Source organism: Vulpes lagopus, chromosome 8 (genome assembly GCF_018345385.1).
Source record: "Vulpes lagopus strain Blue_001 chromosome 8, ASM1834538v1, whole genome shotgun sequence".
NCBI classification, from domain to species: domain Eukaryota; kingdom Metazoa; phylum Chordata; class Mammalia; order Carnivora; family Canidae; genus Vulpes; species Vulpes lagopus.
The window spans coordinates 70,235,095-70,251,386 of NC_054831.1; the positions used below are offsets into that span (position 1 = coordinate 70,235,095).

Sequence of the window (16,292 nt, forward strand, 5' to 3'; positions counted from 1 at the left end):
GAGAGAGAGGCAGAGACACAGGCAGAGGGAGAAGCAGGCTCCATGCACCGGGAGCCCGACGTGGGATTCGATCCTTGGTCCCCAGGATTGCGCCCTGGGCCTAAGGCAGGCGCTAAACCACTGCGCCACCCAGGGTTCCCAAGTCTGTGAGTTTTAATTGGAATCAGCACTGGTGGGTCGACACCTCTAGGTGTCTGTCGTAATTGATGAAGATAATTGCAGTAAATACACTGGATAGCAGAATAGAACATAAGGTCTTACATCATGTATGTAATGTATAATAGAGTTAACAAATTTGTGATTTTATTTATCTATGCTTTTATGTTACCCTCTGCCCAGAATGTAATCAAAATCCTGCTCATTATTCATGGCCCAGCCTTGACATCTTTTGTGTTTTGACTCCTGCTTCTTACTCCCTTGTTGCTCCTAAAATTTCTTCCCTCTTTCTACCTTCTTGTGATTGCTGATATGAACTGCAATTTACCTGTTTTCCCACAGGACCTAGTGTAGCTAACATTAGGCATTGTACTAAGTACTATTGAAATGCAAAGATGAATGATACATTGTAATAGTGTTCTATTTCCATTTACTCAGTGCTGCCTGTGTGAGGCATTAATACTAACCATCTTGCATGCATTCCTCATTTAACCCTCAGGGCACCCCTGCTAGGTAAGTGCCGTTCCTCATCTACATTTAATAGTCTGGGACCAGTGAAAAATAATCTCCCCACAGTTATATACTATTGAGTGCCAAAGCCAGGGTTCAAACTCCAATCTTCTGACTCCGTAGTCTTTTAATACTTCTGTCCCATAGGATAACAAAACAAAACAATTACACAAGGGTGGAATAGAGACTGGAAGAGAGAAGAAGTGGGTGCAGAGGATCAGATACTTGAATTAACATGATAAGTTTTGACTTAATACGAAATGAGGGCTATATTCTAGGATTGGAGAAAAGATTAGGCAAAAAGACAAGAGATGTGAGATGTGATCGTCCATGCTGTATTTGGGGAGTAGTAATTGGAGAGGCTGAACCATATTGGTTGTGTTAGAAGATTAAGGAGGTTGCAAAGATTGGGATCAGATACAGGACTAGTTGGAATAATCGTTTATTCCCAGACCATCTTCATTATACTATGTTGCATGCTTCTCTCTCTCTTTTTTTTTTTTTTTGTTTGTTTACATGCTTCTCTTGATGTGGAAGGCTTAACATGGATATCCAAGGCATGAAATATAAAGGATGTATGGAAGTAGAATAACTTTCATAACGAACAATAAGAACTTTTCTCTAAAGCTCTGATAAAACTTAGTATTAGAAATTTGAGTATTGTGACTATTTTTAATAGTCAAACCCTGTTGAAAATAATATAAAAGCAGGGAAGTCCGGGTGGCTCAGCAGTTTAGCACTGCCCTCAACCCAGGCATGATCCTGGAGACCCAGGATCAAGTCCCATGTTGGGCTTCCTGCATGGAGACTACTTCTTCTTCTGCCTGTGTCTCTGCCTCTGTGTGTGTGTGTGTGTGTGTCTCATGAATAAATAAATAAAATCTGTAAAAAGTAATAATATAAAAGGAGAAAGGATTTGGCGGTGGGGGTATGGTCAGGGTTGTCCCTTACTCTGCATTTGTACTAATGCAAGCATGCCAAGCTTAAGTTACATGGTGTTGTGTGAACTACAGTATAATCTTCATAAGTATTCATTTTCATATGAAACATAGAAAGTCTGTATATGTGGAGAGTCCCCTTTATGCAGCTTATATTATTAAAATCAGTGTCAGTGGATAAATGTGAAGGGAAAGACAAGGAAAACATAGGGCAGCTATGAACACAAAGAGCAAATATACATGTGGCAGAAGCAGAATCAAGCCCCAGCCAGAATATTAGGTTTTAATTCCTTTTGCCAGCTTCCTGAAGTAACCCTGAAGCTTCAGTGGTTTATTCAGTATTCAATAAGGAGACAGTGAGAACAGTCCATCTCAGATAGAGGGTTAGTGACCACTAGAATTGTTTAGATTTGCCTGCATGTGTTGGTGATTGAAAGCATTTCAACAAGGTGAGTTTTGCTATATTTAAATCCTCTATAGGGGCAGCCCCGGTGGCTCTGTGGTTTGGCACCTGCCTTCAGCCTAGGGTGTGATCCTGGAGACCTGGGATCCAGTCCCACATCGGGCTCCCTGCATGGATCCTGCTTCATGTCTGCATATTTCCTTCTCTGCCTATGTCTCTGCCTCTCTCTCTCTCTGTCTGTCATGAATAAATAAATAAAATCTTAAAAATAAATAAATAAATCTTCTATAGACAGTGCACCCTGTATTTACCTTTACTGGGTATACCACTCCTACCATATCCCTTCTCTCCAGGCACACTCTGAAGCTATTTCTCTCTTAATTTACATGGTGGCTGCAGTTGTGTTCCATGTGCCTTCTTCATTCCCAGATCTGGACTGAAGGAGGGAGCATCCTATGAGGAATGTGCATTTCTCCTGGTAGAGGGAAGAGAGAAAGACACTTGGCAACCACAGGTGGTATTTAAAACTTCTAGGAGCTAGCAGAATGTCTCTTTTGCTTATATTGCTCTGGCCAAACCCCATGTCAGTGACAGTAGGAAGTATACCCCTCCCAGAGAGGTACTTCACATCCTATAGCCACAGGCAGTGGCAAATAATCCTCTTACAAATCAAAGAGGTGCAAGAAATTGAGAACAATACCCTCTACCACCGTTAGGTTACTTTGTGTCCAGATGATTTAACAGACTTTAAAATGATTCAAATGATACAGAATCTCTACTTAGAAATAAGGAGGAATTTTCTATTTGATTTTTTATCTAGGTAGTCATTGAATATTACCTTTAATCAAAGAAATCAGAAAATCGATTTTCTTGAATCGTGTAGGTATTCACGTGCCTAGAGAGGAATGGCTTAGGTTTGCTGTTCTCTTAATGAAATTTGTTAGTTAAAAGGTCAACAGCTTTTCTCTGCCCAGTTCTTCAATATTAAGCAAGAGAATACAGAAAATGATTGTAAATACACAGGAGCTTCATTACTCAAAGGGGATGCCTTAGGAATGAATGCTCTGGCAGGAATCAGGTGAGAAAGGCTGGAAGGATTATTAAGGGGAGTTGTATAGTTACAGTAATAGAAAAACTCATTCATCAATATTAATAGTAGTAATGATTTTAATCATGTCCATTGCATATTTCCTCCTGCCTTATTTCTACTTGTACATTTAGAGTTTTTGTTTTTGTTTTTGTTTTTGTTTTTGGAGAGAAAGCCTTGAGGGGCTTTCCTTTGTGTTCCTTTCCTGATTTCTGTAAGGCAACACAAATCAGTGCTACATAACAATGGGCTGTTGTGGAGATAGCTGGGGGCTTTTGCACATTTTAGGGGAAGTGATAGCAGACTAAGGAAAAAGACCACTGTCCTAAGCTACTACTTTCTTTTGTTGTGCATTACCTGAAGAATATTATGTACTTGAGAGCATCTGGTAATTGATTTAAAGTCTGTTTCATAGTGATTTCCAAAATAAGTATAGTGAGTTTAAGAGTCATTATGAAATATAAAGTGATTTTAAAGCAAAACATTACTTAAGACTTAAAGGGAAATTATGTACCACTTTTTTCTTTTGAAGGGCCCTTCATGGCACCCAGATATGTTGTCTACAAGCTAAACTGTAATTTATATATGTGTGATCATTCCTGAAGTTAAAGAAAACTCTCAGAGGTTCTTTGATTACTGATGAGAGGAGATTGCTCTTGATAGTGATAAAAGGTATAATGAATAAACCTTAAAGACCTTTGCAGTAATGAGCTACTTACTTATACCTACCCAACGAACTGAACACAGGCCTGCCTTATATTTCAGTAGGTGTTTAGAAGGATAGCTAATGTTACAACATTTTTAAAAGGTTTATGGTGAACAGCAAATAATTATAATAATAGTGCAGACAGAACTATGTGAAAAAGAGATATTTGTTTCATGACTGTAGGACATTAGATAGTCCCATTACAGCTTGGCTTTTTTTCCCCCCCTTCTCTTCTATATAGCACTTTGCCAGTTAGGAAAGTTGGTTGAGGAGAGATAATTTTAAAAGCTATATTGTTTAGCAATCCCTATTGGCCAGTAAATTGGCTAAATAGAAACTGTTCATTTTAACATCCCTCTGATAAAAGCATCTGATTTGTATTTGACCAAGTAGAGAACTACTTTTAGAGTGAAAAGTAGGTCTGGTCTATTAGGTTTAGTATCTTTTCCCAGTGGCAGTACCTAAAAGAGTTTCAGATGCAGTACACATGGAAATTTTGTTCTATTTAATAAAGCTAGTGATGAAGAAAATAAAATGCTTACAGGTATCCTTGCTGACTTGGATAACTCAGAATTCTATCATTGGAAACTATAATTCACTGGTTTTCTGAGGGTAGGGGGTTGATACATGTTTGAATTTTATTTAGAAGGTAATTTTTTAGAGATAATTTTAATATTGTTCATCAAAATAAGCATATAGTAGCATATTTTTCTCTCTTTCTCTCATATTTTTCTCAGTACATAATTAGACTGTGACCATAAATATACAGCCTAGGTATTTCTTTACTGCTTAATAGGCTTACTGGTATTCAGAAAGTTGTGGGTATACTGGTAGTTGTATACGGAAAATATATTAAATATGTAATCTAACAGCTATTGCTATAGGAAGTCTTGGAAATCTGAAGGGTAAAGTTCTCATTATTCCTCACACTATAGGGGATCCCTGGATGGCTCAGCGGTTTGGCGCCTGCCTTTGGCGCAGGGTGCGATCCTGGAGTCCCGGAGTCCCGGGATCGAGTCCCGCGTCGGGCTCCCGGCATGGAGCCTGCTTCTCCCTCTGCCTGTCTCTCATTCTCTCTCTCTGTCTATCATGAATGAATAAATAAATCTTAAAAAAAAAATAATAATAATTCCTCACACTATAGTATACATCTGTTACCTGAGAGTTCTATTTTACTTCATCCTTTATGTTCAGCGAGAAAAATACAGCAGTTGTACCTCTCACTAAAATATTTTATCTTAAGATTGTAAAGGACACTTTCTCCATTGAATGAATTCTTTACTTCCCACTCAAACTGGCTATGCAAATATGAAATATATTTGACATATATTACCAAATTTACCACATGCATCATTCTGTTAAAGATCTTTAAACTAGGAATCTTGTTCAGAAGTGTTTAAAAACATTAAATAAATTGCTCAAAATTAGTGTTGGCATTTGTCATTTTAAATCATAAAGTTAAAAAGAGTTCAGCATGAAACACTTTAATGGAAATAGGCCTCTTTATACTTTCCCAGATTTCATCCATAAGCCTTTAAACATTACATGAATTTAAACAAGCTTTAACAAGAGATCGTTTTCTATAATAATCTAAAAAGCATTGTAAACACTCAAAGTAGGCAAGCCAATAATCAATTTAGAAGACTGTGCTGGCTTTTATTTGTGGATGAAAACTTTTGGAATGTTTCATTAGAATTTAATTTTGGGGGAAAGAGGAACCCTTTGCTTTTTTCCCCTTCCCTCTAGCATAAACACATCTTAAAATGAGTGGTATGGTTAAAAACAATTAATTTCTAAGGAGTTTAGCAAATTAGCTATTAGTATATCCTTGGTACAAAAGGAACAAAACAAGATTTTTTTAAAACAAAATCATTGATGACAAAATCTACTTTATTAGTAATGACCATTAGAGTTGCTGGTTTCATTATGTGGAACCTGACTGTCTGGTGCCACTGGGTTGTATTTTGAAAGAAGAGGAATTTTCTGTTGAGGTAGTTCACGTCTGGGTTGCTTGCTCACGTCCAGCGTTTTAAAGCTACGTGTTTCACACTTCTGAACTTCAGCCAGGAACTGGTCTAAATTCCTTTTCCGCAGTCTTCCATTCGGACATCTTTGAAGTAATCTCCTGTTGTCCATTTCCTTGTCGGTTCTCCAGCCCTGGCTGCCTCCAGTGCTCGGGTCCTGTTCCCACTGGCCTGTAAGCAGCTTGTGATCTGCAGGCATGGAGTGTTCATCGTGTGCTCAGCATTATGAGAGCTCCATGTTTCTACTTCGATATGTGACCATCACTTCCTAACCCCTAATGTTCGAAATCAAATTCATTCTTCCATCAATGCTGATTTCCCTTCCTCACTGCTGCTCTTCTCACAGTTCCAATCCCCTACCCACAGCTCTGCTAGTTCCTTTCTAGCTTGGATCCCCTGCCCTCTGTCTCTGAGCAGAGAGCCAAAGTATCTTCTTTGTAAAACCTAGCAAGGGACACCTTTATGTCCCCACATGTGTCAGAAAGAAGGCATGTTTAATAAGTGCCAGGGCACTTGGGGAAATCTGTTCTTGACATTGTGGGGCAGCAAACTGGCCCAGAGGCCATATCAAGCCACCAACTATTTTTGTAAAATATTTATTGGAACCCATCCACTCTCATTTGTTTATGTATTACTGTATTGTTTTGCTGCTGAGATCATATGGCCCTGTTTATACTCTGGCCCATTATAGAAAAATACGCCAGCCCCTGTTCTAAATGAACATCTGTTAAAGCAGAGTACACTAGGAGTTGTGCCCAAGCTTCAGATGATCTTCTATATCAGGCCAGCATATATAGCCTATTCAAACAAGAATAATATATTTCTAAAGCCTAAGGTTTTTGTATGTTCATAACTAGAGGTAGGAGATATACAGTGAATGTTTTCATTATGTCTATTTTAATTTTCTATGTTAGCATAGTATATTATTTATTTATAGCTCTTAGAACTTAGAGATAAGGCATCAGGTAGTTCACTTTCAGTTCTTTTTCTGACATCTTTAATGCAGCTCTATCTTCTCTCCTCAGCCAGAATTTCAGTGACAAATCCCCAGATTCCTACAGCCATTCTAAGGGAAAGAATCACAAAGAACTGGGGTTGGAAATAGTTAAGGAAAGCTTACAGTGAACTACATGGAGCAACTTTTGCCATTACAGTTTGGAAGTGATCATCGCAGCTACCATCATTATGGCCCCAGTGTTAGTAATTGCTCCCGAAATTGGAGAGCTGACACTGCAATCCTAGTGTCAATACGAAGTTAACTATAGAGCTAATAAGTAAGGCTGTACTGGTGATGTGATATATTATAAAAAGGGAAGAATTTCTAAGAAATATTGTTCTAAACAGGCTAAATAAATACAACCCAAGAATCTGGTAGTACCAACCCAAATTACAAATGCATTCTTCCTTTGACCCAGTAATCCTACTGTGGTGCTCTGTCCTACAGATAAAACTGCACATGTGTGAAATTATATGGTCAGATATATTTGGTCCAGCACTGTTTAACACACAAAAGATTAGACACTAACTGGATATCCAGTGGTGAAGGACTGGATCATAAAATCAGAAAGGTATTTGAAAGGCCAGGTGAAAACATGCCACTTGACAGGCAATTATTTGCAAAGTAATATTGAAAATGCAGGGAAAGGAGAACCTAAAAGCTTCTATCAAGAGGTACTAAATGGGAAAAAATTGTATATTACCATATTTTACTGTGTTATCAAATAGCACTTTTTTACTTCAATACATGAAACGTGTAAGGGTTTGCATATATTGTTTCCCATTCCCATTTGGCTTATATTCCCAAATAAACTGAGTCACCTAGTCTAATGATAAGAACTATGCAAATTAATTCTTATACTTTGTTCCTCCTCTCCAACATAAAGTGGGGGCGATGATTAGGACAAAAGTTATTTATAAAAATTTATTTTTCCACAGAGGAACAGCATTTCAAATTGTATTTAACAACTTTATCCTAAACTTATTACAGAGATTTCAAGAAGGTAAAAGGAGGTACTTAGAAACTTGTTCTCTGATAAGGTTTGTGTGAGTGAATATAATTACAGACAAAAGCTCAGGCCAGTGTTAGGAATAGCTGAGCCCAGATTCCAGATACCTGTCAGTCAGGTAAAATTGCACAACAGCTCAACTATGTGGAGTAAAGGTTTGTGGAAAGTCTGAGATAATGCTAAATTTTGTGATTATTTTTTATAAATTGTAATATTGCTGCCAAGAAATTAATCATGATACAGAATTAGTTTTATGGGGCAAGAATTCTGCTTTCTAGATAATTCCTCTGAGTTAAGAAAAATTAAAATGCTGGACGTGCAGAACTTGATGATCTGTGTCTAGGTATTGCCATTATATGCTTACTAAAGTCATAAATACCAAATGCATTTCTCTGTAATTGTTTGCTGTCCTATATATCTCTGGATTTAATTTTTAAATATTCAAAAAGTAGATATATTCTAAGTTATATTTCTTTTTATTTGAACAATGATATAAAGCAAAAGTGTAAGTCATTAGTTTTTGCAGGTTGCACTTTTATAGTAACATAATATTAAGACTTTTCAAGTTTTTTTTTTTTTTAAGATTTTATTTATTTATTTATGAGAAAGAGAGAGAGAGAGATGCAGAGACACAGGCAGAGAGAGAAGCAGGCTCCATGCAGGGAGCCCGATATGGGACTCAATCCCAGGACTCCAGGATCACAACCTGGGCCGAAGGCAGACACTTAACCGCTGAGCCACCCAGGCATCCCTTAAGTGTTTTCATATAAAGCTTCAGTATCATATTCACAACCGTTGCCCATGGTTGCAGTAGTATTCCCATTTTTCAAATGTACAGTTAAGGCCCAGAGAGTTTGTAACTTCGTCACACACATCTGATAGAAATATGACTCAAAATCTTCTGATTCCCCATGTCCTAATTCCTCACCATAGCCTCGTATTTGTTCTGTTTAAGATGATGATATTATTGTAGCTGGTTGATAGCATGCTTCTTATCTTTTCAGGATATGGCTTTAGTTGCTCCTGAGGCTCCTTCAGAACAAGCCAGGAGAGTTTTTCAAACCTATGATCCAGAAGGTAAAAGATTTTATTATTTTATTATCATTGATTCAGTGTTTTAGATCTTTTTTTTTTTTTTTTTAGATTTTATTTATTTATTCATGAGAGACAAGAGAGAGAGGCAGAGACACAGGCAGAGGGAGAAGCAGGCTCCATGCAGGGAGCCCAACATGGGACTCAATCCCAGGTCTCCAGGATCACGCCCTGGGCCAAAGGCGGCGCTAAACCGCTGGGCCACCCAGGCTGCCCAGTGTTTTAGATCTTTAAATAATTTGAAATGTGATTGATAAACCTGAGTTTTACTCAAAAGCATTTTTGGATTATTGAATGAAGTGTAGGTTGCACTTCTTGAAAATTTTAAATGGGAAATGTGAAAATGAGAACAAATAAGGATGCCTAAGTGATTGTCAGATTCTCACATGGCATAAGATTTGTAGGTTTCTTGGGATAACAAAGTTAGAGTTGCTTGAATCTTGACCTCTGATAGTCTGGGTTAAACAGGAAAATACCACCTTCTAGATAAGTGTTTTAAAAAGTTATTCCTTGGGATCCCTGGGTGGCGCAGTGGTTTGGCGCCTGCCTTTGGCCCAGGGCGCGATCCTGGAGACCCGGGATCAAATCCCACGTCGGGCTCCCGGTGCATGGAGCCTGCTTCTCCCTCTGCCTGTGTCTCTGCCTCTCTCTCTCTGTGTGTGACTATCATAAATTTAAAAAAAATAAGAAAAATAAAAAAAGTTATTCCTTTATTCTGTTATTCAAATTAATATTAAAAAGTCTTCCAGGGGATCCCTGGGTGGCGCAGCGGTTTGGCGCCTGCCTTTGGCCCAGGGCGCGATCCTGGAGACCCGGGATCGAATCCCACATCAGGCTCCCGGTGCATGGAGCCTGCTTCTCCCTCTGCCATGTCTCTGCCTCTCTCTCTCTCTCTCTGTGACTATCATAAATAAATAAAATAAATGTTTAAAAAAAAAAAAAAAAAAAAAAGTCTTCCAAAAAAAAAAAAGTCTTCCAAAATACTTTTTTAAAAACCAAAATATAATTGACAAGTATTCTGTAAATTTAAGGTATACAAAGTGTTGCTTTGATAATTTATATATTGCAAAATGATAACTGCAGTAGTGTTAGCTAACACCTGTCATGTCACATAATTACCGTTTTTCTGTGGTGAGAACAATTAAGATCTAGTTCTTATCAACTTTGAAGTTTATGGTACAATATTTTATACTATAATCACCATGCCGTGCATTAGCTCTCCAGAGCTTATTTATATACTAGTTGCAGGTAACATCTTAAACATCTCCCAGTTAACCTACCTCCCCAGCCCCTGGTAACCACCATTCTACTTTTTGTTTCCAAATTCAGCCTTTCTAGATCCCACATACAAGTGATGTTGTGCAGTGTTTCTTTTTCCCTTAGTGTAATGCCCTCAGGGTCCATCCATGTTTTTTCAGATGGTAGGATTTCCTTTGTTAGCATAGCTGATCACTATTCCATTGTATAAAAACATCTTTATCCATTTATCCATTGATGGACACTTTGTTTTCATATCTTGGCTGTTGAGAACAATCCTGCAGTGACTGGGGTAGCACAGATCTATCTTCACACTAGTGATTTCAGTACCTTTAGATAATACCAGTAGGATTGCTGCATCATATGGTAGTTCTGCTTTCAGTGTTTTGAGGAATTTTTGTATATGTTTTCCTTAATAGGTGTACCATTTTATATTTTCGCCAACAGTGTATAATAGTGCTCTTTTCTCCATATACTATCAACATTTATCTTTTGTCCTTTGGATAAAAGCCATCCTAACGGGTGTGAGGGATGCCTCATTGTAGTTTTGATTTGCACTTTACTGATGATTAATGATATTAAGTGTCTTTTCATATGCCTATTGGCTGTTTGTATGTTGTTTTTTAGAAAAACATCTATTCAGACTCAGTGCCCTTTTTCAATTGGATTATCTTTTTTTTTTTTTTTTGCTACTCTGAATTCTTAATGTGTTTTGGGTGTTAACTCCTTATGAGATAGTTTGGGAAGATTTTCTCCCATTCTGTAGGTTGCCTTTTTAATTCATTATTTCCTTTGCTATGCAGAGGCTCCTTAATTTAATACAGCCCCACTTGTTTATTTTAGGGTTATTTTTGCCTGTGTTTTGGTGTCTTATCCAAGAAATCATTGCTAAGACCAATGATACTGATCTTTTTTCCAGTGTTTTCTTAAAGGAATTTTACAGTTTCAGGTCTTACATTTAAGTCTCTGATCCATTTCTTTCTTTCTTTTTTTTTTTAATGATCCATTTCAAGTTAATTTTTGTAAGTGGTATAAGGGGTCTAGTCTCATTCCATTTTATAGCCATCTCATATGGATATCCCATTTTTCCAACACCATTTATTGAAGAGACTATGCTTTCCTCAGTGTGTGTTTGTGGCATCTTTGTCAAAAGTTAGTTGACCATGTATGAATGGGGTTATATCTGGGCTCTGTTCTGCTGAACTGGTCTATGTGCCTATTTCAGAACCATACTCTTTTTATTATTATAGCTGTGTAATACAGGTTGAAAATCAGATAGTATGACGCCTCTGGCTTTATTTCTTTCTCAGGATTGCTTTGGGTGTGCAGTCTTCTGTGGTTCCAAGCTATCTTTCTATTTGTGAAAAATTTCTTTAAAATGTTGATAGGGATTGCATTGAATCTGTATGTCACTTTGGTTACTATGGACATTTTCACAATATTCTTCCAATCCAAGTATACAGGATATCTTTCCATTATGTCATCTTTGATCTCTCATCAATGTCTTACTTTTTGGTCTATAGGTCTTACATCTCCATCGTTAAAATTATTCCTAAATAATTCATTGTTCCAGTGCTATTGTAAATGGATTGCTTTCACTGGTGTATACAAATGCCACTGGTATCAGTATGTTGATTTTACATCGTGCATATTTTCTGAAACCATTTATTAGTTCTGACAGTGTTTTAAGGGAGTCTTTTGGGTTTTAAATATGTAAGATTATGTCATCTACATATGCCTTTTCTTTTTCTTAACCAGTTGATATGGCTAGGATTTCAGTACTGTGCTAACTAGAAATGACAGGCATTCCTATCTTTTTTTTTTTTTTTTCTGATCTTAGAGGAAAAAGACTTTTTTTTGTCATAGAGTATGATAATAACTTGTAGGTTTGTCATATATGCCCCTTATTATACTAAGGAACATTGCATCTGTGTGAAAATTTTTGTGTTTTTAATTGTGAAAGGATTTGTATTATGTCAAATTCATTTTCTGCATATTGAGATGATACTTTATTTCATCTTATTAATGTGACATATACCACATTTATTGATTTTTGTGTGTCAAACCATCCTTGCATCCTGGAATAAATCCTACTTGATCATAGTGTATGATCTTTTTAATGTGCTGTGGGTTTGGTTTACTAATATTTTGTTGATAAATTTTGCATCTACATTCATCAGGGATATTAACCTGTAGTTTTCTTTCTGGTAGTGTCATTACCTGGCTTTGGTAGCAGGATGATACCAGCCCCATCATATGGTTTAGGAGTGTACCCTCACCTTCAGTTTTTTGGTACAGTTTGAAAGGAACTGGCATTAATTCTTAAGTGTTTGGTAGAAACCATCTGTTCTTGGGCTTTTGTTTGTTAAGAGGTTTTAGATTACTTTGTCAATCTCCTTTTTGTTACTCACCTGTTAAGATTTTGTGTCTTCATGATTCTGTCTTGGTAGGTTGTATATTTCTAGAAATTAGTTCATTTCTTCTAAATGGTCCAATTTGTTAGTGTATGTTAGTTCATAGCCACTTCTAATACTTTTATGTTTCTGTGGCATCAGTTTTAACGTTTCCTCTTTCATTTCTGAGTTTGAGCCCTCTCTTGTTCTTGGTGTATACAGCTAGAGCCTTGTCTTTTTTTTTCAAAAACAAGCTCTTAGTTTCATTGATCTTTTCTTTTGCTTTTCTGGTCTCTATTTCATTTGTTTCCATTCTGATCTTTGTTATTTCCTTCTTTCTGCTAACTGTGGACTTAGTTTGTTTTCTAGTTTCTTGAGGTATGAGATTGAAATCTTAAACTTCTCTTAAAACTGCTTTTGCACCATCCCATAGGTCTTGATCTGTTGTGCTTCCATTTTCATTTGTTTGACAGTATTTCTTGATTTTCCTTTGAGTTATTTGACCCATTCATTGTTCATGAATCGCCATATATCTGTGAATTTTCCAACTTTCCCTCTGTTACTGATTTCTAGTTTCATACCTTGGTGGTCAGAAAAGACACTTATTATGATCTTAGTGTTACTAAGCTTGATAAAACATTTTTGTGATCTATCATGTGATCTATCCCGAATATTCCAAGTGCATTTAAGAATATCCATGCTGTGCTTTGAATGGAATATTCTACATATGTCTAAAGTGTCATTTAAGTCCATTGTTTGCTTATTGATTTTCTGCATCGATCATCTGTCTATTGTTAAAAGTGGGGTATTGAGTTCCTCTTATTTCAGTGCTATCCAAAATTCTCCCCCATGGATTAATGTGTTTAATATATTCAGGTCCTCCAATATATGGTGCATAAAGATTTATAATTGTTATATTCTCCTGATGAATTGATCCCTTTGGCGTTTAATGACCTTCTTTTATCCTGTTACAGGTTTTGACTTAAAATCTTGTTTTACCTGATGTAATTACCCCTGTTCTCTTTGGTTTCCCATTTGCATGGAAAATTTTTTTTTGATCCTCTGAGAGTCCTTCAAGTTAAAGTGAGTCTTTTGTAGGCTGCATATATTTGGGTTTTGTTTTTTACCCATGTTAGCCACTCTGTCTTTTCATTGGAGAATTTAAACCATTTAATGTTTGAGTAATTATTGGTAGGTAAGTACATACTGTTGCCATATTTTGAATTGCTTTCTGACTACAGTTCTGTAGTTCCTTTCTTCACTTGCTGTTTTGGTGAATTGATTTTATAGCAGTATGCTTGGATTCTTCATCGTTTATTGTAGATTTTTGCTCTGTGATTACTTTGAGGCCTTTAAGCTGATAACAATTTAACTTCAATTACATCAAAAAGTCCTACCCCCATTCATGTGCCCTACCCATAATTTATTTTGATGTCCCAATATGCATTTCTTTATATAGTATATTAACATATCATAGCTATGATTATTTTTAACACTTTTGCCTCCTAACCTATATGCTAGAATTCAAAGTGTTTTACACACCATCACAGAATCAGAAAATTTTGTTTTCTTTGTCCATTGAGATATAATTGACATATAAAAGGTGTACAACATAATGACTGAGTATATTGTGAAATGATCACAGTAAGTCAGGTTAACATCCATTTGCCATACAGTTTTCTTTTTCTTGTGGTGAGAAATTTTAAGGTCTATTCTCTGAGCACCTTTAAAACATGCAATACAATATTACCTCTAATCACCCTACTGTTGTAGGAGTTGTTTATGTATGTTGGATATTAACCCTTTATCAGATACATCACTTGCAAATATTTTCGCCCATTTGATAGGTTGCCTTTTCGTTTTGTTGATCGTTTTCTTTGCTGTATAGCTTTAGTTTTTTGTATTTTTGCTTTTGTTGCCTTTCCTTTAGTGATAGTTGACAGTTTTACTTTATCCTTTCACACTTGGATGCCTTTTCTTTTTCTTGCCTAATTGCTTGGCTAGAACTTCTAATACTGTGTTGAATAAAAATGGTGAGAGTGGACATCCTTGTTCCTGATCTTAGAGGAAAACGTTTCAGCTTTTCAGTTTTGAGTGTGATGATAGCTGTGGGCTTGTCAAATACAACCTTTATTATGTTGGGTGATTCCCTTTATATGTACTATGTTGAGAGTTTTCATCATGAATAGATGTTCAATTTTGTCAAAGGCTTTTTCTGCATCCTTTGAGATGATCATGATTTTCTTATCTTTCATTCTGTTAACATGGCATATTGTATTGATTGGTGGATATCACACCATGCTTACATCCCTAGAATAAATCCCACTTGATTGTGGTATATGATACCTTTACTGTATTGTTGAATTTGGTTTGCTAATACTTTGAAAATTTTGCATCTGTGTTTATCAGGGATATCAGCCTGCAATTTTCCTTTCTTGTGCCATTTTTGTCTAGTTTGGGTATCAGAATAATCATGGCTTTCTGAAAAGAGTTTGGGAATATTCCTGCCTCTTCTGTTTTTGTAAGAGTCTGAGAAGAATTGGTATGTATTCTTTTAATGTATTTAGAATGAAGCCAGAAGGTCCTGGACTTTTGTTTGTTGACAGGTTTTTTTGATTACTGATTCAATTCCCTTACAATTGATCTCTTGTAGGTGTCTAGAAATTTGTCTATTTCTTATCTAGTTATCTAGTTATTTAGTATGTAATTGTTAATAGTCTCTTCTGATCCTTTGTATTTTCTATGATCATGGTATCAGGTGTCATATCTTCTGAGTCATCTCTTATTTTCTTGGTGCATCTAGTTAAAGGTTTCTCAATTCTGTTTTCAAAAAACACCTCTTGGAGACTAAAAAAACATCAAACTATTTCATTTCTTTCCACTATGATCCTTGTTCTTTGTTTCCCTTTCATTAATTTGGTGCTTTGCTTATTCTTTTCTTTCCAGTTCCTTGAGCTTCATAAACAAGCTTCTATTACAGTTCCAATTGGGGGTTTTGAATATGACTATATATTCACTTTTACCAGTGAATTTTATGTTTATTTAAAATAGTTTTCAGGTTACTAATTTAGCATCCTTTCATTTCAGCTTTTAAAACCCAAGTACTTCTTGAGGGTAGACTCATGGTGATAAATTCCCTCAACTTTTGTCTATCTAGGAATATGCTAACCCAACAAAATTGTCATTCAGAAAGGAAGGAGAGAGTAAGTATTCTTTGTTGACAGGTTTTTCTCTTGAGCACAAGCTCTCTTGGCCTGCAAGGTTCTGCAGAGAATGCTGCCACTAGCCTCATTGAGATTCCATTGTAGGAGTCTTTTTTTTCTGTTGCTGCTTTCAAATATCTCTTGGATTTTTTTTTTTTTTTTTTTTTTTTTTTAGAGCTTGATTACAGTAATATGTCTTGGTGAAGATCTTTCAGGATCTTTCAGCTTCATGTACCTGGATGGCCATCATTCTCCCCAGATTTGGAAAGTTTTCAGTTCTTTCCCTGCTCTCTTTTCCTTCTAGGACTTCCCTAATGCACATATTGATTTTCTTGTTGATGCCCAACAGCTCTCTCTTAGGCCTTCTCATTCCTTTTCATTCTAATTTCTTCATTCTCCTTTGACTTGATAATTTTGAGGGTTTTTTTTTAATATGTATGTATTTATTTATTAATTTATTCATGAGAGACAAAGAGACAAAAACACAGGCAGAGAGAGAGAGTGGCAGGCAAGGAGC

The 16,292-nt window shown here is 36.3% G+C and overlaps 1 protein-coding gene across 4 annotated transcripts in view; it reads left to right on the plus strand.

The window, feature by feature from the left end:
• The window catches only part of MINDY3 (MINDY lysine 48 deubiquitinase 3), an 84,539-nt gene that overhangs the window by 53,496 nt on the left and 14,751 nt on the right, over window positions 1-16,292 (plus strand). For all 4 annotated transcript variants that reach the window (XM_041766373.1, XM_041766376.1, XM_041766374.1 and 1 more), the window contains one exon: window positions 8,835-8,907. In XM_041766373.1, coding sequence (XP_041622307.1) covers window positions 8,835-8,907 — 73 coding nt within the window. The remainder of the gene's footprint in view (window positions 1-8,834; window positions 8,908-16,292) is intronic.